Raw genomic sequence first — 24,761 nt, 5'->3', positions numbered from 1 at the left:
GAAGTTGGAAACAGGTTTAGACTTATAAGTGATTAAAGTGTTTGGGAAATAAAACAAAAGCCAGCATTCTCAGCTTTTTATAACTACTTCTTGACCTTTTATCCAAACAGTAAAAATAAATGCTTCTACTTTATAAACTTAAAAATCGAGTTTTTAACCGCCCGTCAAACACACATATTAATAACTACTTCTTGACCTTTTATCCAAACATTAAAAATAAATGCTTCTACTTTATAAACTTAAAAATCGAGCTTTTAACCGCCCGTCAAACACACATATTATTTTGTCTGATATTTTTTATAATAATCAAAAAATTTTAGTTAAATCAAAGTATAATTAATATTGTTTTTAGATTAATGATCACGAGAGTAGCAATTGAGGATTTAATTTAAGCTATAATGCAAGTGCAAAATTGTATTATTTTGCATAATTAACTAAAATTTATGATATATGAGTATTTGTACTATTAATTATTCTATTATTTAAATAAATGCAACTCTAAGTATTGTCCGTGTAATAACTAATAAATATATGATCGAATAAATTATATGACAGACATAACAATTATTTTTCATTTATGTGAAAGATTTTTATTGGCGAGACATCGATAGAAATCCGCCTACTCATTAAAAAATAATTGTTAGTATCGTACACTAGAAAATTCGAAATCATATTTATCTATCTAATACTTGTCCAAAAGAAAATGCATACGCGAATATCTTTAGTTATAAAAATTAAGTAAAAAACTTGATGAAATAGCTTTGCATGACTGAATTAGTACACCTACCAGCCTATAAAAGAAATCTGTTAAACAACAAGACAAACTTTGGATAACAATAAAATAAAATTATTATACAGTGTACCATACATATAATTGTGACTAATGGAAAGAATCTATTGAGGGTTAAGGAAAATGGACAAATTAAGTGTGTTTTAACAAACCAAAACTTGCTCAAATGTTGCCCTACATTCATCTTTTCTAATACTTGCCGTCCCATGGCCAACCAATGACAACCATGCAAAGCCTTGTGTTTTCCAAAGACTTTCCTCAATTAATGTATGTCCTATAATGAAATTGACACTATACCTTAAGCTACTGTTGCTTCTCAACATATGTTGTCAACGTATCATCTTATATGAATTATTCTCCCACATGAAACAAACATTAAAATTTAAGAACAACCATGTTCTAACTTTTCCACATAAGGTTGGACCCTGTAAACATAATCAAACATACTCTCAATTGGCCGGGAAGTTCCATCCGAGGAGGATAAAATGTAAGCAAATCGACGTTTCTCAGATAGAAATATCATTTTCTCAGAGACGTGCGAGTAAAATATTATGAGATTTGAGAAGTTCTTGAACATCTAAGAGTTACATTTATACACAGACCAAGTGCTAAAACAAGGAACAAGGACAAAAATTTGCCAGATTTAACAATTTCTACTCAAATCCAACATCCTTAACCTGTATTCTTTTTCAAGCCATTCTTTGTTAACACGAAATGCCTGACAAATCACAAATGCGTGTGCATACTTGCCGGAAATCGAACCAGAATACGAAACAGTGACTAGCAAATATAGAATGTTCATGGTCATCTTTCATGTGAGATGCAAAGTTGAGGAACCATATATTTTCAGTAGGTGCAAGTGATATGACATATAACTGGTTGATCTGGCATCAATGAACAGAAGCTGGTATCAAGTATTTGAGTACGCAATTGTTATACCTTTGACAACGGATTACCTACCGCTAATGGTTTGATTGATTGTTCTAAAAACATTCATGTCTATGCACTATGCTGAGTTCAAAAGCATCATTATACTTCATTAACTCGGAGACCTGTAAGAATAACTTATATAACTATATTTTATATGCATCTTAAATTACGGGCTAAGTTGTGTAAAAAAATTATAAAGAAATGAGAAGAAATAAATCATAGAAGGGACAAATAACATAACTTTTATATTACAAGTAAAATTATATAAATATTAATTGTAAGGTAACTAAACATCCAAGTTAGTTCACTTGAAATGAAAATTTACTTGCATGTACTTAAAAGATAGTAGTAATTTTTGTTTAGGTGCAGATGAATCTTCGCTAGGCCTACAATAAGGATTTGAAGATAAAACAGGAAAAAGAAAAAGAAAGATCATAATTACAGAAAGTGAGGTACTTGTTTGTTGAGACAAAGAATTGAAAGGGACATTAAGGCTTAAGGCTTAAAACTTAAAAGAGTGGTCCTTGTGAGTACAGAAGTAACAGAAAAGTTAGGTGCATAATTTTGTATGTTTTATGGTAGCACTTTAACAGGAAAGCTGATGAGTGATAATATGCCTTGTACTTTACATCTGTTTAAATGTCTTGACAGTTAAAACACACCATTGTCCAAAGTTCTTTCTCTCATAAAGACAGATGCTAGAAACTATTTCACAAAAAAAAAAACACTACCAAGTATTTCACAATAAAGAAAATAAAAAACTGTATTGTAACGGATTATTCAAAAAGTTGAGAAGTACCTGAACAAGCATCTCCAGGATCCATACAAGACAAACAAAATAAACACTTCTAATGACTTAAAAGGTCTCTTAGCATTCTGTATTTCTATTGCTATTGGTACATTCTATATCCCAGATCAACTCACTAGTGAATGCACAGATGCATTTTGGAATCCTCCGCGGTCTAAATCTATCAAAAGCATCCAGCCTAACTAGAACCATTAATGCCTGCTTCATACGCTATCAAATACATACTGCTCAAGATAACAAACTCTACCTGTCGGGACATTGTAGGATCCATCTCAGACACTAAATTCAGAACTAGCTTTTTTCCTCATTTCTATGACCTTCCTGTGCTTGTTTGAGTGCAAATATGGAGTGAAAGTAGGACTGGCTGCTGGACGATATTCAGGAACAAGCCGACCAGACCGGTAGCGAACCCCACATGCATTGCAAAGGGTTCTCGGCCCATTTGGTCCTTCCCTCCATTGTGGTGTTTTTGAGACTTGGCAATGAGTACATCTTCTGACTTGCATAGGCTGATGAGTTGCAAACCCCATGGCCCCGGAGTCATTTGGAACTCCGGACAGTTCCTTTTTCTTCTCTCTCTTTTTAGTGTTTATTTCCTCAGGGTCAGGACTCGGAAGACTCTCCCGTAAGAGGCGGCCCGACTGAGAACGAACTCCACGTGCATTGCACACTGGGCCTTCCCTCTGCTGGGGTGTTTTTGTAACATTACACAGAGTACATCGTTTGCATGGAAGCTGATAAGTTAAATCTTCTGCAATTTCGCAGTCTTCTGGAAGCTGATTTGTTAAATCTTCCTTAATCTCACTAGACAAATTTATTTTCTTCTCTTTTCCTCGAGTGAATGAACACTTCTCTGTGTTTAGACTATGACTTGAAATCAGACGATATGTCGGAAGGTGTTTCCGTTTACGATAACAAACTCCACATGCATTGCAAAGAGTATTAGGCCCCATGGGTCCTGCTCTCCATTGCGGTGTTTTTTCAGCTTGACAATGAGTACATCTTTTATATGGCATATGCTGAGGATAAGAGTCTTCCTTCATGTCGAATTCATTTGAATGCTGTGATGGTTGCATATTCTTCTTCTCTTTGCCTTCTGAGTGCAATATCTTTCTAGGTGGAGTTAACGGAGAGAGCAAATGCCATCTAGTGAAGGTCAAGCTCCGCGGAATCTTAGTCCGAGCTCTGACTGGGACAAGGAGTTCACAGCTAGTTGACAAGTTTTTACCAGCTGAGCAGGAGCTGCTACTTTCAAGTACCGAGTTCTGGCTTGGAGTTTGTAACAAGCTTAGGTTTCTGGGATGAAAAGAATCAAGAGAAAAATTTGTGCTGGAGAACTCAGTAACTGGTAGCAGTTTTCTATCAGAGGCTGCATCATTCTGAAAATATTATCAACAAACGAATAAAGATAAATTATTCAGCAAGCCATTATATATGCAGTCGTCATACTAGTGAACGCAAGCAGACTTTATAAACAGTAAATTAAAATTTAAAAATATACTATAAATTACCGTATTTAAAAGGTTGAAAGTTGAATGCAGTCTGTGTGACATTTTGTTTTCATTTATTGGGAAGAATGATTTTACTTAGATTTTTGATAAATCGTGAGATCCTAATTAAGGTAAATCATAGAATAATCTGTCCGCAGGATAAATAGTCAGCATTGAGTATATATTTTCTTCACACTAGCAGCTTATCTCTTCGCAGACTGAAAATCATTTTACTTGCCTTTAGGAAAGCGTATCAAATGCCAGTATTCTGATGTAAGATAAGAAGAAACACACAGGACATCCTAGGCTGTATCATCTACGTATGGGGCAGAATTTACTCGGTAAAAGAAATGAAGAACCAAAGATTTTAAACTTCTGGTTATAGCGAAATTAATTAAAGCAAGAACATTATCCAACTCCAGGCTTCAGACTAGAGGGGTAAAGATGTAAAAATGAAGAGTGGGCCAAAGCGATTATAAGAACTAATACAGCTGGTGCACAGTTATATCGCCCAAGTTGCCAGAATAAGACATGTTTGCTAAAATTGGCCGTTAAACCGGAAGTATGTGGAGTTACCAAACCAAACATACCCCTGGTATGTTTGACTCAGAAGTAGGGTCCGGGGAGGGTGAGAAATAATTAGACATTACCCCTATTCTAAGGAGTAGATAGGCAGCCGGAAGACCCCAAAAGGTAGTGAGGCGGTATCTATCAAGACCCCCCAACTTGCTGCAAAATCTATTAAAAGTCTCAGATCTTAAAAATTATATATAAGTAATTTTGAAATTATTAAAATGTTTTCAAACTCTAGGAGGAGATGCAAAAATGTATCAAGATACAAAAGACAGTGTAAATGGAAGTAAGTGTATGACATATTTTTAGTACATTAAGAACTAGGTATGCAAAGTACTAGCTAACACCACCCAAAACACAATTCACACAACACCCAAATACCCTACCAATTTGTTTACCCTGCTATTGAATTTATCTGCTCAATAATCCTACTCCGGCCAACCAAAAACATGAAAGTTCTCAAACTCTTACAAAAAGTCCACAACTGTTTTCTAGTGTCCTTTACTTTTTTGGAGTCCTTAAGAACTCTTATCAGAGTTCATTGCCCTAAAAGAAAATGGTTTTAGCCAGGTTTCTAAACCAACAATGTGTAGGACAAGAGATTATATAATTTTTCAAGATCATGCTATGCGGTCTATATTTTATCCAGAAGAAGATCATAAATTGCAATATATCTTTTCATTTGGTTTATTCTTGTGATTTTTTTATGGCTGTAAAACCCTATAGATCTTCATAGGCATGAGTTACCTTTTTGGTATTCCAATCTTCTAGACTTCAAGAAGAGAAAGAAATAGGTTGAGGAAGATTTGCCTTTGTTTATGGAAGAATCAAGTGATATTATCTTTTTAGAAGAGAAAACTCATAGTTTAACTCGAAAGAACAAAAAAAGGAACAGCTAATCGAAGGTTAAGTCGATATGTATTATAATTTAAGGGAACTAGAAAAGGAACACTTAACGGTTTAAGTCAATTCCGGAGATTAAAGTAATGAACAATATTTAGTCCTCGTAAGCTGTTAGAAGCCATATCAGAATACCGACTTGGTCTTGACATACCAACACAACGGTTTCACAGCGAATTATTGCAAATGTTGCAAAATAATTCATAATTCAAGTCTAGTTAAACAAAAGTATTTCTTTTAGTTTGATATTTTTAATTGGCAATTAAGCAAAGTAGGATGAGGTGTTTTAACTAATTAAGCTATTAAGCTATTCAATTTTAATAAGAATCACTAAATTCAAGCCATCGTATAACATCTGGCAAGTCATTCGCAATGTATGACGGTCTTATTTTATCATGTTTGGTCAACTAGATATGGATGTTAGTCATGAGAAATGGTCATTTGCACAAAGTTTGTGCAAATATCAGAATATCATTTAGTATAGTTTGTGCCACAAACTATACTAAATCTTTCTACATAATCAGTTGTATGGTATGCAAATATAGCTTCAACCAATAATGCCCGGTATATGACCAGGAAGTAGGGTCTAGTTACCAATCAGGTCTGAAAACAATATGAAAATAATATAATTATATATTAAACAATATGGTCATGTTCAGGAAAGAACCATTAGAGAGAGAACCCAGAGAACCCTTACCTTATTTCTAGTATTAGTTAGGGTTCTCCAGCAGAACTTCACATGCAAAATATGTCAATATCTATGTATTATATTTTAAAATTATTTTTGAACGCACACAATGATGAAAAAACATGAAAAAAACATGTATTTAGATTTATATCCTAAAAATCTATTTAGAATTTAGAGTTCTGCAGCAGAACCTTAGTGGTTCTCTGGTTCTATTTTAAGGAGTGGTTCTCTCTTGAGCGCGACCCTTAAACAATATCTGTTTTTTAATACTATTTCACCAAAGAGGAGGATTCCTTCTTTTTTTTTACCTTCCAATCAGAGCCTATATAATTCCTTATTAAACACTTTTCTAATCTAATTATACTTCATCACAACTTGCAATTCATTTTGTCACTGAATTATAACCAAAAATTGATATAATTTAATACCTTAATTCCTTAACCTGTAAGGCTGTAACCATATCCACATCATATGTTATCCAATAATCTAAAGCCAACAACCTTACGTAAAGAGATAATTCTGGAACATCCTCAGCATAGTTAACTTCATAAAATGATCGCCATTGAAACAACCTCATCAACTTCCATTTCTTCATTAAGAAAAGTTTATGTTCTTGTATACTTACATTTCATGTACAAGTATATCATCATACCACTACATTCTTGGACTAATCTCTAATAATTATGACTATGTGATTGAGAGTAGATCTAGAGGAACCTCATGTTGTTTCTTGGAATAAGATACTTCAATTCAATAGCTGCTGGTGTTCTTTGTGGAGATGTATATATTTCCTTTGTGCTATTAGGCTTAAAACTCCGAGTGCAAACTGAAAGGAATCCAAACGAACCATAATTTATTTATTTGTGATTGTTCGTGATGAGAGAAAGGCTTCATTCTCAATTTCATAATTAATCAAGATCTGAGATATAACTTTGCTCCTAAATAATCATACAAAATTCATTCTTTTTTATTTCTCGATCCCGATCACCAATTAGGAATTTGCAGATCACAAAATATCAAAAAAGTAATGCACAGGAAGCTAATCATACAACATTAGATATGTCAAAAATACAATGTGTTCTTTAAATATTTTTAGCATCACAAAAACCAGCAACCGTTAACCACATCGAATTGCACCAAAAACCGAATAAGTTTCAATTAAATTATCATAAAAAGTGAGATAAAACCATGCATTGCAATGTATTATTTCGTGAGACGGAGTAGACAGAACAAATTACGATAACTACATTGCCGAAAACAAAGAAAGTTCACCTCAATAAAGCTATAAGGCACGTCTTCAGTGAAATCAGATCTGAAAACTGGGGTAAATTCCTGCACAATTTCTGATGAGAATGGTCCTAGGCTTGGAAACTGAGCATCCCAATTCTCCTCAGCGACACACTTATCCTCTTCCACACTTTCCAAAGGGAAGTCCAGCATATTAATAACGTTATGAAACGAATCATCACCATTAACAAAGCCATCCCAATATCCCCCTGCCTCGCCCATACTCCTGAAACAAAACAGCAATATATAAACATCCGAAAGAAACCAACAAAATATCAAATATTGCTGAAGAATCGGACAATCATACACCTCATACACCATATAGCGTATGTGTATGCTCAATAGATACATTACTGGCATTCACTATACACATATTTAGCTAAAAAAGCTAACAGATTTTTACCCTTAAAGAATGAAGTTTCAAAATTTCAACACAAATTATTACTTACTGAAGTTAAGAGATAACGCACCAAAACTCAAACCAAAATAATATACGTGCAGTGAGCTGGAGCAACGTAATGTAATGCAATCCCATGTAATTTACTAAAATTTGCATAACTTCCATAGCAAAATATGTATTCTCCGTTATCTTGCAATTAGATTTATGAATCAAGTACGCCCGCATTACCAATTCAAGTAAAACGAAATAAAAAAACAAACTTTATCTTTCAGTAAAGTTTGAAGAGTACACAACTCCAACAATTAAACATAGCCACTTAAATATCCAAGGGTGTAAATTGCTACAATGAACAAGGCTATATCTTGTACAGTGATACTGACATACATGCACATTTACAACAAGTAGCAAATCTATTAAGAACACAAACAAGGCTATCTTTGGATAGAGTTAACAATTAAAGATTAAAAGCTAAAAACAGGCAGCCACTTAAAGCAAATCCTCAAAGAATCAAATCAAATATGTAGTATCCAAACGAAGAACCTGCAGTTAATAATGAATTGGAATAACAAATCGTAAAGCATGAGAATCAAGAAACAAACCCTGGGCTATCTTGTGAATTCTGGGGGAGATTCATTCTTGATTTTGCACCTCTAAACTCAAGGAAAAAACAGCCCTTTTTATTTAATTTTATTATTACTCATTGATTTACAGAATAAAGATTACTAATATATAAAGAATGATAAAAGGAGAACAGAGAAAAGAGGGTAAGAAGGAAAAGAAGGGTGAGGATGAAGGGGAAATATTTGTCTTTGTTTGAACAAAGTGAAGTGAACTAACTGATCTGATCTACATGTTCATTGTATCTACATTCAATTATCCATGTATAAAATGGGAAAAATAGTACATAAAAATAGATCATAAGAAAATACGGTATATTTATTTATACAAAGTTTTATTTTTTATATTTATTATTATATTAAATTAGAGTTATTCATTATGTGTATCAATTATTTTATTTTTTATGTTTGCCGTATTTAAGTTCTTTAATTTTTTTAACTTGAAAAATAATTAATATTTGGTTGTGTCTATTATTGTATTTGAATCTAAATTAAAAAAAATCCAAAATTATGTTATTTTTAATTTGAAACAGAATTAATATTATTTATAATTTTGATTTGAAAGTACATAAAAAAATCACATTAGGAACACTTTTAAAATGATTTCAAAGATACATCCAAATTCTCGGCTCTGCATAGATATATAGGCACTTTCCTTTAAAATATGTGAGATATATTTTCAAAACCCAAGTACTGATCGGTGTGAAAGGATACCCTAAGCCCCAGCAACTCGAACTTGCCCGCTTTAACATTTGGATAAATGTAACATGATGCCCCAATATTATTACTCCCTCTGTCCCAATTTATGTGAACTGGTTTAACTTTTTAAAAAAAGGTAGTAAATGTAGTTGAAAATAGTGGAGGAACGTAGTGGGTGCAATAGTGTTTATTTAATAAAAAGAGAGTATAAAATATAGAGGTAATGGGTGTAATAGTGAAAATAGTGAAAAGTAATGTTCAAAATAGTAAATATTGTAAGTTCATTCTTTTTGGGACGTTCCAAAAAGAAAATGAGATCACATAAAATGGGACGGAGGGAGTATAACTCTTCAAAAAGTGATCAAGAAGGGCTTTTTTGAAAACGAAAACCATATCACGAATTTGATAATACTACCGCCGCCAAAATGCTTAATGGAATTAAAATCCCTCACAACCAAACCAGATAATTCACTCCAAAAAGTTTGATGTTTTTCGGTTAATTTTCAGTTTATGGAATAAAGTGTAAACTTTGTACTTGGGCAGCTATACAAACAATGAAGACGAAAGCATAAATTATCAGAGCAATCGAAAAAAATACCAAGAGAGATTAAAAAGGGGGAACCATATATTTTCACCATATCATGATTGCTGATTTCTACAAAACTGCCATGGTTTGGCCTTAAATATGCAGATCAGGATTAGTATGTTAAATAACCTTTCATCCCCCCACCCCAACCTTTTTGCATGCATCTTTATATAAGCTTTGAGCCACATTTATAATTTAAGTTTCAACTTTGTTCTCCTTGCGCCTACAAGCAAGAATATGAAGATAAGCAGCATGCCGACTGTAGTCAATGAAAGGGTTCTCCAAGAGGGGGCATCTAGTGAAAGGGTTCTCCAAGAGGGGGCATCCAAAAAATATCTGGAGTTACTTTTTTGTATATCCTGCAATATAAGGTAACAAAAATCAAAATGTGTTTTTACAATATGACTACCTAGACAAGAAAGCAAGAAAAATCAAACAAGTGTTTTAAGATAGAAGTAAGTGGCAGAAATCAAATTATCAAACTATACGGCCTGGCTTTTCAAGTTTTTTCTACATAAAAAAATAAAATAAATAAAATAGTGGCCCTTGTTAGAAGTTTCATGCAACTGTCTTGGTTTTTGATTCCTACCTTCTGAACTAAGTAGCTTCACTATAGAAGATTGCAACTGATTAGTGTGACTTCAGTGTCAGTTTATTATCTTAGTTTTAAGAAGTAGCATGGTGATATGCATGCAGGAAGATCTGCGAGTAAGATGCCAAATATATCTACATTGTTAGAAAATGGAAAGTTTAAAGCATATTTTTTAATATGTTCTTGATGTAATTTCCGGGACATTTTCTTAGTGAAATCCATTGAGAAATAGAGTTGAATACAGTGGCTTGAAAGAGCTTGAAATGAGAATGTGATTCATTTAATCTGGACAAATGAATCTGGTCAGTATATCTGACAGATACAGATTCATTGAATCTGGACAAATGAATCTGGTCAGTATATCTGACAGATACAGATTCATTGAATCTGGACAAATGAATCTGGTCGGTATATCTGACAGATACAGATTCATTGAACCTGGACAAATGAATCTGGTCCGAATGTCTGACAGATACAGATTCATTGAACCTGGACAAATGAATCTGGTCAGAATGTTTGACAGATACAGATTCATTGAACCTGGACAAATGAATCTGGTCAGAATGTCTGACAGATACAGATTCATTGAACCTGGACAGATGAATCTGGACGGTGTGTTGGTGCCTTGGCCTCACTATAAATAGTGAGCCTCGACACTTGAGTTGTAGCACGGGAAAAACACAAACACCATTCTCATTCTTCTCTCTTACACTCTCACCATCTACTCCGATATATACACATATACATACTGTTCTCGGGCGAACTGAGGTGTTGATCGCTGTTGATCGTACTCGTGTCTGTGAGCGGTTCGGTCTGTGCTGTTTTATCCTGGGAGCGATATTGCGACTACCCATCACAGCGTAGTGGGGCAATAATCACTTCAAGAACAGTCTAGTCTTCATCGAAGGGCTAGGCGACTCAGCTGTTCTGTATACTAATTCTAGCGACGGTGTAAGGTGCGCCTTTCTCTTCTTTTCTTGTAATTTATCAGTCACTGATTATTGTATATACGATCTTCGTGCATGCTATATTGTTGTGGTTTCGTTGGCCTACACTTGTTTATATAATATAACTGCTCTATACATTGTTGCTGTGATTTTCACTGTGACTCCCAACAATCTTGAAGTGATTATCTGTTATATTGTGTAGTAAGCAAGATGGTTAATGAGATTGCGGATTCTGTTGTTGGTGGTGGTGCTGGTTCTGGGTCTGGTGTTACTAGTAACATCGATTGGACTACGTATCGTTTTCCACAGCCCATTGATTTATCAGGTATTCCTGATAAATTCGGTGGGGGAGTTTCTTTTTCTCGTTGGCAGAAAAAGATGAAACTGTGGCTTACGGTTAAGGGTCTATGGCCGGTGTTGCAGTATGAGAAACCAGTTGTGGTACAGGAAAAGGCTGAAACCCTTAAGGCCTATGCTATGTGGGAGGAAAAGGATGGGGTGGCTAGGGCTGCTATTCTAGCAGCCTTAACGAACACTCTGTTCGATGTTTACTCATCTGACTCCTACACTGCTAAGACCTTGTGGGAGAAACTTGATCAGACACACAATACTGACTCGCAAGGGTTGGAAAAGTATTCTGTGGCTAAGTTCCTGGACTTCAAACTGGTGGATACAAAATCCATGACTGAGCAGGTGCATGAGTTTGAGACGTTGGTGCATGCTTTGAAGGAGTCCGGAATGGACCTTCCTGAAAAGTTTTTGGTTATGTCTGTGATTGAAAAACTCCCTAAGTCTTGGGAAGAGTTTGCACTCTCCCTGAAAAGGCAGAAGGGAGAGATCACTTGGACTAGCCTGATGCTGGATATCTCTGTGCAGGAGCAGCACAAGTCCAAACAGGGACATGTGATGCCAACTGAATCTGGTAGCTCGAAGGTCAATGTAGTGACTGTGGGACAGAAAAGAAAGTCTGTCGCTAAGAAGGTGAACACTAAGCCCAAAACTGACAAGGGCAAGGCTAAGAAATCAAAGGCCAACAAACCATGTTGGTCTTGTGGACAGGTTGGTCATTGGAGTAAGGACTGTCCTGTAAAGAAAGCAAAGAAAGCTGAGGTGGTAGCACAAGCAAATACTGTGCTTGGAACCACTGATGGGCCTGTGCTTAACATGGTTGTTGGTGAGGCTGTTGCTTCTGAAACCAATGACGGGTATGTTAAGTACAACCCTGAACTATTTTCCACTTATCTGTCTAATGAGTGGTTGATTGATACGGGAGCTAATGTGCACATTTGTGCTGATATTACTCTGTTTGTATCTTATCAACAGGCTCATGGGATGACAGTGACGATGGGGAATGCTAGTGCGGCTCAAGTTCGTGGAATAGGAAACGTGGACCTGAAGTTTGCTTCAGGGCGTGTTCTATCCCTTACTAGAGTGCATCATGTTCCCGAGATTCGTAGAAATATTATTAGTGGAAGTTGTTTAGTTAAAAATGGCTTTGAACTTTCTTTAAAGTGTAATAAAGTAGTTATTACTCAGACTGGTGTGTTTTTTGGCAAGGGCTACTTGTCAGACGGCTTGTTTTTAATAAATGTGGAGCCTGTTTTAGGCGGTTTTATTAATGATATTGCTTCTCCTTCTGTTAATAATATTGAATCATCCGATTTGTGGCACTCTAGGCTTGGTCATTTAAATTTTGGTGCTCTAAAGAATATGATGAACTTAGAGTTGATTCCAAAGCATGCCATTGATAAGAAAACTAAATGTCAAGTATGTGTGACAGCTAAACTAACAAGGAAACCTTTTCATAGTGTGGTTAGGGATTCTGACTTGTTAGATTTAGTGCACTCGGACATATGTGAATTTGGTGGTGTGTTGACTAAGGAACACTGTAGATATTTCATTACCTTTATAGATGATTGTAGTAGATATTGTTATGTTTATTTTCTTAAACATAAAGATGAAGCACTTGAAAAATTCATTAGATTTAAAACTGAAGTTGAAACACAAACTGGTAAAGTACTTAAACGTTTGAGATCTGATAGAGGTGGTGAATATACGGGAAACACCTTTAATGAATTTTGCAAGAGCAATGGTATAATTCATGAGGTGACTCCACCTTATACACCTGAGTCTAATGGGGTGGCAGAACGAAAGAACAGAACTTTTAAAGATATGATTAACAGTATGTTGATTAATTCGGGGTTGCCCAAGTACATGTGGGGGGAGGCTCTGAATACGGCTTGCCATATTCTGAATAGAGTCCCTCTGAAACATATGGACAAGACACCTTACGAATTATGGAAAGGCAGGAAAACTAGTCTAAAGTATCTTCGTGTGTGGGGGTGCCTTGCGAAGGTACTTGTCCCTGAACACAAGAGAAAGAAACTAGGGCCGAAAACTGTTGATTGTATCTTTCTGGGCTATCTCGAAACCACTACAGCTATGAGATTTTTAGTATTAAAATCTGACATAGATGGTATAGTGGCAAACACGATAGTTGAGTTTCGTGATGCAACATTCTTTGAGGATGTCTTCCCTATGAAGACTGGTATACCTCAAAGTTCTTCTAGTGTTGATCCTACTCACACATCTAGTTCTATTCCCGATCATGTGGAAAAGATGACAAATGTGGGGGCAGATCCTACTAGTAGCTCTACTCCTAATGAAGTTGAGGAACCTAGAAGGAGCAAGCGTGCAAAGGTAGTTAAGGACTTTGGAAGTGATTTTATCACTTACAATGTCGAGGACGAACCTTTGACTTTCCGACAAGCCATGGATTCTTCGGAATCTAGGCACTGGAAAGGCGCTGTGAAGAGTGAAATTGACTCTATTGTTTCTAACGGAACATGGGAGTTGGTTGACCTCCCTCCTGGGTGTTCTACTATAGGATGTAGGTGGATCTTCAAAAGGAAGATGAAACCAGATGGCTCAATAGATAAGTATAAAGCTAGATTGGTTGCTAAAGGTTTTAGGCAAAGAGAAGGTATTGACTACTTTGATACATACTCTCCTGTTGCAAGATTGACAACGATCCGAATGCTTGTAGCATTGGCTTCCGTACATGGTCTTATCATCCATCAAATGGATGTAAAGACAGCTTTTCTTCATGGTGATCTTGAAGAAGAGATTTATATGGATCAGCCTGAGGGATTTGTTGCATCTGGCAATGAGAGCAAAGTATGTAAGTTAGTCAAATCCATCTACGGCTTGAAACAAGCACCTAGAGACTGGCACAAAAAGTTTGATGACACTGTTTTGACTTTTGATTTTATAGTTAATGATAATGACAAGTGTGTCTACTATAAGGTTAAAGGAAATGAACATATTGTGTTGTGCTTGTATGTGGATGATATACTACTGTTTGGAACCAATATTGAGATTATTAACGAGACAAAGAATTTCTTGAAAAAACACTTTGAAATGAAGGACATGGGTGAGGCGAATGTGATTCTTGGACTCAAGTTGACTCAGTCAACTGAGGGAATAACCTTGTCACAATCTCATTATATAGAGAAATCTATACTTGAGAAGTATGGTTATTCAAATTGTAGAATTGCTAGTACACCATATGATCCTAAAGTTGCTCTTATCAAGAATGCTTCAGGTGTACCTGTGTCTCAGTTAAGATATTCTCAGATTATTGGTAGTTTGCAATATCTTGCTAATGGTACTAGACCAGATATAACATATTCTGTGTCTAAGTTAGCAAGATATACAAGCTGTCCAAACAGAACTCATTGGGATGCTCTAGATAGAGTACTTAGATATCTGAAAGGCACCATATATCTTGGGTTGCACTACAGGAGATATCCGAGTGTGCTTGAGGGATATAGTGATGCAAGTTGGATAGCTAAGAAGTCTGGTTCCAATGGAGTGACTGGATATCTGTTTACCCTTGCGGGTGGAGCAGTATCCTGGAAGTCGACTAGACAGACTATAGTAACTCGGTCTACGTTTGAGGCCGAGTTGTGTGCATTGGATGCCACGGGTACGGAGGCTGAATGGTTACATGGACTCATGTCTGTGTTACCTGTAGTAAGTCGTCCGCTACCGGCAATTTCTGTTCATTGTGATAGCCGTACAACTATCGACAAGATCAGAAGTGTCAAGTATAATGCTAAAACAAAGAGACACATCCAAGTTAGACTTAAGTCTATAAGGGGTTTGGTGTCTGATCGGACTATTGCTATTGAGTTCATTGGAACTCAAGATAACATAGCTGATCCACTGACTAAAGGGCTTGAGCATGCTGTTGTCCTTAAGTCAAGGTTGGGGATGGGACTGATAACCCATCATGATTCATCTACAGCGGGAACCCAATACATCTGAGAGGAGATCCCTCAAAGTGTATTCAATGTGGTAAACAAGCTGTAAGGGTGGATCGGTAGTACCTTTAACTACAATGTAGATACTTATGCATCTGAGTCTATCCCCTGCAAACCTAAAAGGTACTGACACTGCAAGTATAGCAAGAGTTTTTAGAACTCTGAATGGGGTCAAGTCATTTGACGAGATGGTTGCAGTACATCTCTGGAGATGCCCAGCTAAGCGAATGTAATTGTGAGGTCGCAATTAGAGGAAAGGGTTATTCCTTGAAACATTCGACGAACAGGATCGAGACACGACCATTAATGTCTCAAAGCCGTAGATCGGCACCATAGCCTTTGACCTGTCGTCGTCTATGGAGTGTGGTTACACCCAACGGATAGAGATTCAAGGTGAAACAATCCATCTATATCCGGTAGCCATCGAAGTAGGGGACTTAGGAGGGTTCAAACCCGGAAGGGTACCTACTCTGAAAAACAAGTCATGATGAGGACTAATATGCATATCTATATGGATTTGTGGGGGATTGTTAGAAAATGGAAAGTTTAAAGCATATTTTTTAATATGTTCTTGATGTAATTTCCGGGACATTTTCTTAGTGAAATCCATTGAGAAATAGAGTTGAATACAGTGGCTTGAAAGAGCTTGAAATGAGAATGTGATTCATTTAATCTGGACAAATGAATCTGGTCAGTATATCTGACAGATACAGATTCATTGAATCTGGACAAATGAATCTGGTCAGTATATCTGACAGATACAGATTCATTGAATCTGGACAAATGAATCTGGTCGGTATATCTGACAGATACAGATTCATTGAACCTGGACAAATGAATCTGGTCCGAATGTCTGACAGATACAGATTCATTGAACCTGGACAAATGAATCTGGTCAGAATGTTTGACAGATACAGATTCATTGAACCTGGACAAATGAATCTGGTCAGAATGTCTGACAGATACAGATTCATTGAACCTGGACAGATGAATCTGGACGGTGTGTTGGTGCCTTGGCCTCACTATAAATAGTGAGCCTCGACACTTGAGTTGTAGCACGGGAAAAACACAAACACCATTCTCATTCTTCTCTCTTACACTCTCACCATCTACTCCGATATATACACATATACATACTGTTCTCGGGCGAACTGAGGTGTTGATCGCTGTTGATCGTACTCGTGTCTGTGAGCGGTTCGGTCTGTGCTGTTTTATCCTGGGAGCGATATTGCGACTACCCATCACAGCGTAGTGGGGCAATAATCACTTCAAGAACAGTCTAGTCTTCATCGAAGGGCTAGGCGACTCAGCTGTTCTGTATACTAATTCTAGCGACGGTGTAAGGTGCGCCTTTCTCTTCTTTTCTTGTAATTTATCAGTCACTGATTATTGTATATACGATCTTCGTGCATGCTATATTGTTGTGGTTTCGTTGGCCTACACTTGTTTATATAATATAACTGCTCTATACATTGTTGCTGTGATTTTCACTGTGACTCCCAACATACATATCATAGAGGGGCAGTAACAGAACAAACCACTTTTTGTGCCATATGCTTATGTTGATTTGCAAAAATGTACTGAGCATGCTTAAAGAGCTGCACATCAAGACTGTTAAGTGACGCTATCTCCCGAAGAATCGATTCAGGTACACGAAGGCGTGCCTGAAAAAAATCGTATTATAATTTTAGGACAGGATACAACACAGTGCATTACCATTCTAAAGAGCATACAGTGCAAACGAGACATTCCTATCTACTATCTTTCGATTAATTTCCTATATGATGTCCCTTGGGTGAACTGAAGTTGTCAATGGAAATAGAATATCCCAGTTACTCTGTTAACTCGAAAACACAACAGGATTCAGAGAGGTAAAGAACATGAATATGTTAACAGTCTATATATGTAAAATATTCTGGAGTAGCTTCTGATAATCGTGCATACAGGTTCTTAACTATAATGAAATTCTTTAACTACAATATATGGCTGAGGAAGATCAGCACAACCGATTAACATTAGCAGCTGTAGCTTGTTATGCAATATACAGAAATATTACCTCTTTCCTAAAGTTTAATGAAGGGATTTTATGAAAAGAAGTATTCCGTCGATTTGTTTGGACTCTACGTAATTCAGGAACACATTTCTTAAAAGCTTCGTGAAGTCCCTCCACAGTCATCTGTTTCAAGGAGCTCACAAAAGTCAGCTTTAAAGGAACCAATAATCATGATGTTAGTCCCACAAAAGCTAGAGTGAGATGGCTCACACTTTCATTTGTTTTCGGAGCGTTATCGACAAATGGAACCTCGACTTCTTTTAGGTGCAAGCTAATTTTCTGTACCATGAATATTAGTATATCAAAAGACAATTAAAAATAAGCATACTTCCCTAAAATAACACAAAAGGTTATCAATGTTTACCTGATGTAATGAAGTGTAAACCTTTGAATCTGGTACTGTTGACACATTTTGCGCTGCAAGAAGTTTGTTAGTAACAATCTGTAATCCTATCAATTAAGAATTTTATTTGAATGGATTCACATACTAAAACAGCTGATGTGCCCCGTCCCAGAGCAGGAATTGCCAATTTGTAATTATCTTAACTTGGCATAAAAAAGCAACCACTTCACAATACATATAACATAATAAATATTTATAATTCTAAATTTTTATTATTTAACCTGCCCAAAGATCCATATGCTTATTATAGTAATCTGACACAAAAGGCCGAAGGACTACCAAAAATATATACTCCCTCCGTCCCCCTCATTTGTTTACATTGGGGGACGGGGACTCGGCACGCATTCTAATGCTCTCGTAAAATGTAGTTTGATAAATTATTTTGAACTTTTTTTTTTCTGAATAAAAATTTGATGTTCGAAATACAAAAAAGGAAAATATCAAAAATAAGTTATGGAACTATGTTTTATATGCGCCTCAAAAATGCGTGTCGAGCAGTGTGAAAAAACTGTAAAGAAATGAGAGGGACAGAGGGAGTATACTTTAATTCTGATTTGACCCAAAGACCACCTAGCCAATTCCGAAATCTAATTTAGTTTCAATGGTATGATTCAGATTAACTGCTACCACTGTGCTTCACATAATAAATAACTAGTACCAGGTTCATTATTAGACGCAAGCTCTGTGCTTAAGTTCAATTCCACCAACTGGGAAATCACTTGTGCACCAACCAAATTTGCAAACAATAAGGCAGATTCATTGTGGCTCTCCGTTAGGCCAACATAGAGCATATCGTCCAGTCTCTTCTGCAAGATATGCAAGGATCAAATTAGATATTGGACAATAAAGTGCATGAGACCAAAATAACACCCATGAATGAAACATTAGTTCACAAGTCTACCTTTGCTACTTCAAGCACATGGTCACCAAGCCTCTGATACTTTATCACACATTGACGCAGTTCGTGTGCTTCCCTTAAATTAGAGTTATTTGTCAGCCCTGCAACCTATGTATAGCCGCCGTTAACCACAAAACCAATTACATTTATTTCAAAATATCATTGTTGGGCCTGCGTGGAAATTAATATGGTAGAGGATTCAAGAAGCAAAATAAGTTGGTTGAGATTTTGCTATACTGTTTTACTATGTGTGATTATACATAACATCAATATGGAACAAATCACGACCTGTATGTAGCATCATTTATTTAGAGGTCTGTCCAGTGTCCACTTGTCATAGATGGAGGATGGGGGGAGAAAAGTGAAAATTTTTTTTTATTAACTTGCCAAAATATAGATAGTAGCTATATGAACATGGTGAAACCTCATATGTGAAAAGAGGACATATCGCAGGTAATTTAGTCACAATTAATTTTATTAAGATGACATAAACACTTATTTATAACAATATATAGGGATTGGCATATGCTACCATACCTGGAATGTAGCTCCATTGTGAATGATGTCCAGAGCTATAGGGTGACGCATGTATTCGATCAATGGCATAACAATATCCTCTGCATTGTATAGGTCGCTGATTTGGGAATAAGATAAGCTTTTATGCTTTCTGGCTTCTTTCTATCCATGTGAAACAAAAGCAGGCCCATCAAGCACTAAAAGTGCACATCAAAATGTAATACATAAAATATAGCAAGAGACATATACAGGCAATTTGCACTTTGCAGCAAATAGGATAACTCTTAAGCGGTCACAGTTCATATTAGACAGATTAAAATCACCAAATATTGCTTTAAAACTTCGACTTATCTGCCAGTGACTAGCTACCAAGACAAAGAACTCATAGGAATGCTTAAGTAGCTGCTGATCCCATTAACCACTTAAGCAAAACCTTTAGACTTTTAAAAGTTTAGAGAACCTCCAAGGTTACATATACGTAGGGAAAGAAAAACTATTAGGAGATGATCTTCAACATCAAGAACTGTGTGTTTCAACATTACTTATATTCACAATGCAAAAAATTGATAAGGTAGAGAGAGAAACAACATAAAACAAGATTTAATTATAAAAAGGAAGTCCTCAATTACAATAAAAGAGAGGCTTATATTATATAGCATACATCTAAGCAATAATAAGGCAAATTATTCTATCAAGGAAACTAATACAATAATGCAACTATCCAATAATACTAAACTAGTATAATAATATTATATATGTTAACAAAAATTACCACACTTAACTATTTAACTACTTTATCATGAACTAATTCTAAAAATTGTCAGACTTAAAGTATCAAAATTTTCCATCATCAAATATAACTCATGCCAAAACTTCTAACTTTAACCTCTGTGATTAGATTTTAGACTATATTTTGTTTCTAAACTAATGTCGTAACTATTATTCTTCTAACCCGGACAGGAAGTTCTGAACAAAGATACATATCCTAGTGTCGGACTTGGCAGTATAATATGAATTTGCATGTTTTTTACCTATAGTGTTGAGTATGAACACTAAGGTGCTTGAGGGAAATAAAGAGTCACAGTAATATAGACCAGTATACACAACTATTTACCACACAATATAATTTCAACTTGTGATCAGCTTCTGAGTTGATCACCTGTGCTATTTGTCATTATATAGTCATCGCTTGCTTGCAAACTAATAATATACCGTGATATTGAAATTACAGTAATGGAGTGGACTGACCCAAATATCATGAAGTCCTTGGTAGTACTACCAACTTCTTTTTTATTAGAAGATTGTTACTCTTATATGAATTTGTCCTTGGTCATAATTTGAATTAAACAGGGTATGAGGATAACTAAATAACTAGTAGTAAATTGGTCCAATCTAAAACATTGATTTTCCTAACCAGCACATACAAATCCAAATCCAATGAAAAACTTCATGATGTTACAAATTTACTACAAAAACATATAGTGAGATTCCTTTTAGTATTCAGGATTGGAGGTAGTAATCTTTTGTGTTTATTGGCCTCCGTGATATCAAAGAAAGTAGACAGAAACGGTATCACCAGAATTTTATAATAATGAGATAAAATCAAAACATTATATAAACAAATATACAGCACACACAACTATTCTCTGATAATTTTTTATCTTCCATAAGGAAGACTTGCGCCTTACCCATGGGAACATATACAACACCAAACAAATTCTTCCAGAATTAAGATAATGTCAATTAGAGGAAATATGGAGAGCAGAATATGCAAATGAGAAGCATAATACATACCCGAGCAAATAGATCATCTCTCATCCAAGGAACTAAATATTTCCATGGCCAGATATCCATTGTGGTTACAGCTTTTGACTTTTTACTTGCGAGTTTAGACATTTTAGTGGCAGATGATATGTTAGGATATATCATATACCTAGCAGCAACCTCTATCGAAAATTCATAACTGCTGAAAAAGCGGTCGATCGGATTCCTAAGTAAAGTCACCACTGATGTTCTATCACTCGGAAGCTTGGACATCACACTGTAATCATCATGACTGGTCAATAACCGGCAATCTGTTTTGCTGCACTAAGAAAACAATCAAATTCAAAAGAAAAACATGAGATATTTGAGTGATTAGTCAATGGACTGTAAAAGATGTATAAACTAACAAGTAACACCACATCCTTTTTATTTCCATTCTTCTCCTCAGTGCCTGTTAAACATTAAGACCTGTGAATGTCTTGCTCAAAACTACTAATCAGAAATTACTGGACTTGTCAGTTCTTAAATAAAGACATTTACTTCAGTAACATGTTAGTTATAGCCTTATAAGAGATAAAATCATATTCTGTAGACCAACAAGTAGAACTATAAAACAAAAGAAAAAAAAATTGTGTGTGTGTGTGTCAATAAGAAAGAAAAGTGTCATCCTTGGACTTTGATTGTCCATATAAGCAATAAACCGATATATCTCGTAAAAATGTTACAGGCTAGTAGTGATTGCCAAACTACGATATTATTATCTTTGCTCCAAATGATCACTACCTATAAAGACTAATGCAAGTTCTTCAAAAAAAAACAACAAAAAAGAACAGTTGCAGGCTTGCAGCAGCATCCAGGCTCTTGAGATATGCCAATAAAATGACATCAAATTTGACATACTTAGATCAATTATACAACGATCCAATCGTATACACAATAAAATAATAAATAGGAATATGTCCAGTTAAATGCCGCTTGTAACAAGAGAAGATAGAGAAATCTTACCTGCGATTGAACCTGAACTTATCATAGGAACGAGGGCATACCAAAGACGAAGGGTATAATTTTCTCAAAAAACTGCAAATATTAAGTATATAGACATTAGGCCCACAAGCTATTTATAATATTTTTGCCTTGAAAACAGAAAGGGTGTTATTGTGGCATCTGAAGAAAATTACCAGTGATAATACGTCCTCCCTCCTGTTCTCGGGACATGAAGAAAAAATAGCAAGTGCTTGAGTACATGCTTATCTTCTCTGACATCTGAAAGGGAAGAAGATTTCCAATTCTTGACTATAGTTTCACATTGATCGAAACTTTTGTGCGTGAATGCATTTCCTGTCGTGCAAGAGGACAAAGTATATACTGCATTAGCAGGCCTACATCCTAAAATCTGTAGATTACGGCTGGAGAAAAAAATCATGACAAATCATCTTGCTCGAGCCTTAATACACACTACCAATCAAAAATTACCAATTACACATGAATCAAAAGCTTGTAAAGAGAGTACAAGAACAAAACTAATACCAATTTCGAAACCTTCTAAGTAATTTCAAAACTTTTCCTTTAAACAATAAAAATTTAGCCATATTATACCTAATCGAGCTACCAAAATATGCCATTGTCTCAGAAAAACACAAACAGATACAAGCTTTATCGAATATATATAAAACAATATACACGTATCTTTTAAAAATACATAAATACATACATACCGATCCGAGTAAGCAGCAGTAGCAACAATCCAAGCTTGAAAAGTTGATCCATTCCCTAAACATATAAAAACAATAATCTTTCCTTCATGCACGAAATGAAACTTTTATTATTATGTAACAAAGAAAGAGAATCGTATGTGCATACGTATAGACAGAGACGGGGACAGAGAGGGAGAGAGGGAGGGAGGGAGGGAGGGAGAGGGAGAGGGAGAGAGAGGGAGAGGGAGAGGGAGAGAGAGAGAGAGAGAGAGAGAGAGAGAGAGAGAGAGAGAGAGAGAGAGAGAGAGACCTATATCGAAAGCTGGGAAATTGAGATGCTACGCTCGAGAAATTGATGCAGGGACTTGGGCGGAGAAATGTCGGAAATGAAAACCACACGGATCGAGAAGCGTAAAAATATTGAAAAGGAAATGCGAGTGTGTGTCTGTGTGCAGGTAGTATGAATGTAACTGAAAATCTGTTAAGTGGCCGGCGGTAAATCGGAGATAGTGAAAACAGTAAAAAGATTGGGCATTGGTTGGGCGTTGGTAGTAGTAACAGCTTTATGTAGTTATGTGTGTGATTAATTTAAGTTGTGTGGTGGAAGGCAATATTGGGAAATTCAACACGAGAAACAAGACCCAACAGCAGCACGCTTTCATTTCTCAAGTGGAGTGCAATTAGCAAGTTTATTTTATGGAGTATTATTTATTTATTTAACTTATGAAGTTAGTAGATTTTATCAGCTCTAAAATTAGTGTTTAACATATTAAAATAGAATCTGGTAGCTCTTTTTCCAAATTCAGATATCCTGTATTAACAGCAAAATCTTGATTAATCAATAATTTATAAAGTAAGAAATCACAATAAGTTAAAACTTGAAATACATAATTTGTTGTACCAACACAATTTGTTGGATGAATATTTTTTATATTGCCGTGATGCCGTCAGTCTTTTTTGGTTTGTCACATCTGCAAAAAATACACATGTAAAGAAAAATTAAATGTTGTAAAAATTTTCCATGCATGCCTTTATTGGTGGTAAAATCAACCATTAAAACTAACAATTAAGAGGTAAGTGTGGAAATATATATATATATATATATATATATATATATATATATATATATATATATATATATATATGCACTAGAACAAGAACAAGAATGATATAATTATTCAGGGACAATTTTTTTTTCAAATTTAACAACTAATAAAGAATGGAGAGAGTATTATTTTTGAGCTAGATCTTTAAAATTCAAATGTGATATACTTTTAGTTATTATTGATGTATAATATTGCTGGTAAAAGACATAAGATTTACGTGTCTAGGTAATTTCTTAATCATGCTCAAGTTAAAAGAAAGAAGGAAGATGTCAATAACTTTGGGTGGATTCAATAAGAAAACAACTTAAGTGGGGATCCTCAATACTGTAACTTATGCTGGAGAAAGAATTTAATCAAAAACTTTGTTGCTATTTTTAATTAAGTACTAGGGATAATTTAGGGTGCTGTTCAAAAAAAAAATCAAAAAGGGGATAATTTAGGAAGTCGATAAATAAAAATGTTATCCACAGTAATATTTTGGCTCATTCAACTCATTTATTGATTATTGATATCATTATTCAAGATATCCTGTATTTATTTGTAGATAACCGATACATAATGCTATTAATGCACTTTGATTTTTAAGATCTTTTTAGTTCATAGGCAATATTTTTGTTCATAGGCGATATATCTGCATGTGACTAATATTTGTTCAGAGTTCACCTGCTGCATGCTAAAAGGCTTAGCATAGAAGG

At 35.4% G+C, this 24,761-nt stretch overlaps 2 protein-coding genes across 4 annotated transcripts; both read right to left on the bottom strand.

Moving 5' to 3' along the window:
* Window positions 1–2,464: 2,464 nt before the first annotated feature.
* LOC108219662 (GATA transcription factor 11-like) lies at window positions 2,465–8,731 on the bottom strand. The gene is made up of 3 exons (XM_017393151.2): window positions 8,466–8,731; window positions 7,452–7,692; window positions 2,465–3,907 (listed from the first exon to the last, which is right to left on the bottom strand). Exons 1-3 carry the CDS (start codon window positions 8,498–8,500, stop codon window positions 2,801–2,803), a joined length of 1,383 nt encoding a protein of 460 aa, XP_017248640.1. The 5' UTR covers window positions 8,501–8,731; the 3' UTR covers window positions 2,465–2,800.
* A 1,054-nt stretch (window positions 8,732–9,785) lies between these two features.
* LOC108219831 (protein-tyrosine sulfotransferase-like) lies at window positions 9,786–23,637 on the bottom strand. 3 transcript variants are annotated; one of them, XM_017393365.2, is made up of 13 exons: window positions 23,271–23,637; window positions 22,982–23,036; window positions 22,445–22,604; window positions 22,272–22,343; window positions 21,297–21,585; window positions 19,524–19,664; window positions 18,990–19,094; window positions 18,747–18,894; window positions 18,050–18,102; window positions 17,896–17,964; window positions 17,689–17,808; window positions 17,171–17,296; window positions 9,786–10,127 (listed from the first exon to the last, which is right to left on the bottom strand). In XM_017393365.2, exons 2-13 carry the CDS (start codon window positions 23,031–23,033, stop codon window positions 9,957–9,959), a joined length of 1,506 nt encoding a protein of 501 aa, XP_017248854.1. In that variant the 5' UTR covers window positions 23,034–23,036; window positions 23,271–23,637; the 3' UTR covers window positions 9,786–9,956. The 3 variants fall into 3 exon arrangements, with proteins under 3 accessions (XP_017248854.1, XP_017248855.1, XP_063949197.1); XM_064093127.1 differs by lacking the exon at window positions 9,786–10,127 and adding an exon at window positions 10,195–10,494 and having other exon boundaries at window positions 17,137–17,296; window positions 23,271–23,593; XM_017393366.2 differs by lacking the exon at window positions 17,171–17,296 and having other exon boundaries at window positions 23,271–23,596.
* Between the last annotated feature and the right edge of the window lie 1,124 nt (window positions 23,638–24,761).

Source organism: Daucus carota, chromosome 5, assembly GCF_001625215.2.
Source record: "Daucus carota subsp. sativus chromosome 5, DH1 v3.0, whole genome shotgun sequence".
NCBI lineage: Eukaryota > Viridiplantae > Streptophyta > Magnoliopsida > Apiales > Apiaceae > Daucus > Daucus carota.
The sequence above is the reverse complement of the archived record's forward strand: the minus strand, read 5'-3'. Positions and strand labels throughout refer to the sequence as shown.

Coding starts and splice junctions, on each gene's coding strand:
- LOC108219662 (XM_017393151.2), bottom strand. CDS start 8,500: ATGAATCTCCCCCAGAATTCACAAGATAGCCCAGG. Junction 7,693..8,465: donor AATTCACAAGATAGCCCAGG/GTTTGTTTCTTG, acceptor GTTTTGTTTCAG/GAGTATGGGCGAGGCAGGGG. Junction 3,908..7,451: donor TGCCTTATAGCTTTATTGAG/GTGAACTTTCTT, acceptor TAATATTTTCAG/AATGATGCAGCCTCTGATAG.
- LOC108219831 (XM_017393365.2), bottom strand. CDS start 23,033: ATGGATCAACTTTTCAAGCTTGGATTGTTGCTACTGCTGCTTACTCGG. Junction 19,665..21,296: donor GAGATGATCTATTTGCTCGG/GTATGTATTATG, acceptor TCACATGGATAG/AAAGAAGCCAGAAAGCATAA. Junction 19,095..19,523: donor ACAATGGAGCTACATTCCAG/GTATGGTAGCAT, acceptor GGCTATACATAG/GTTGCAGGGCTGACAAATAA.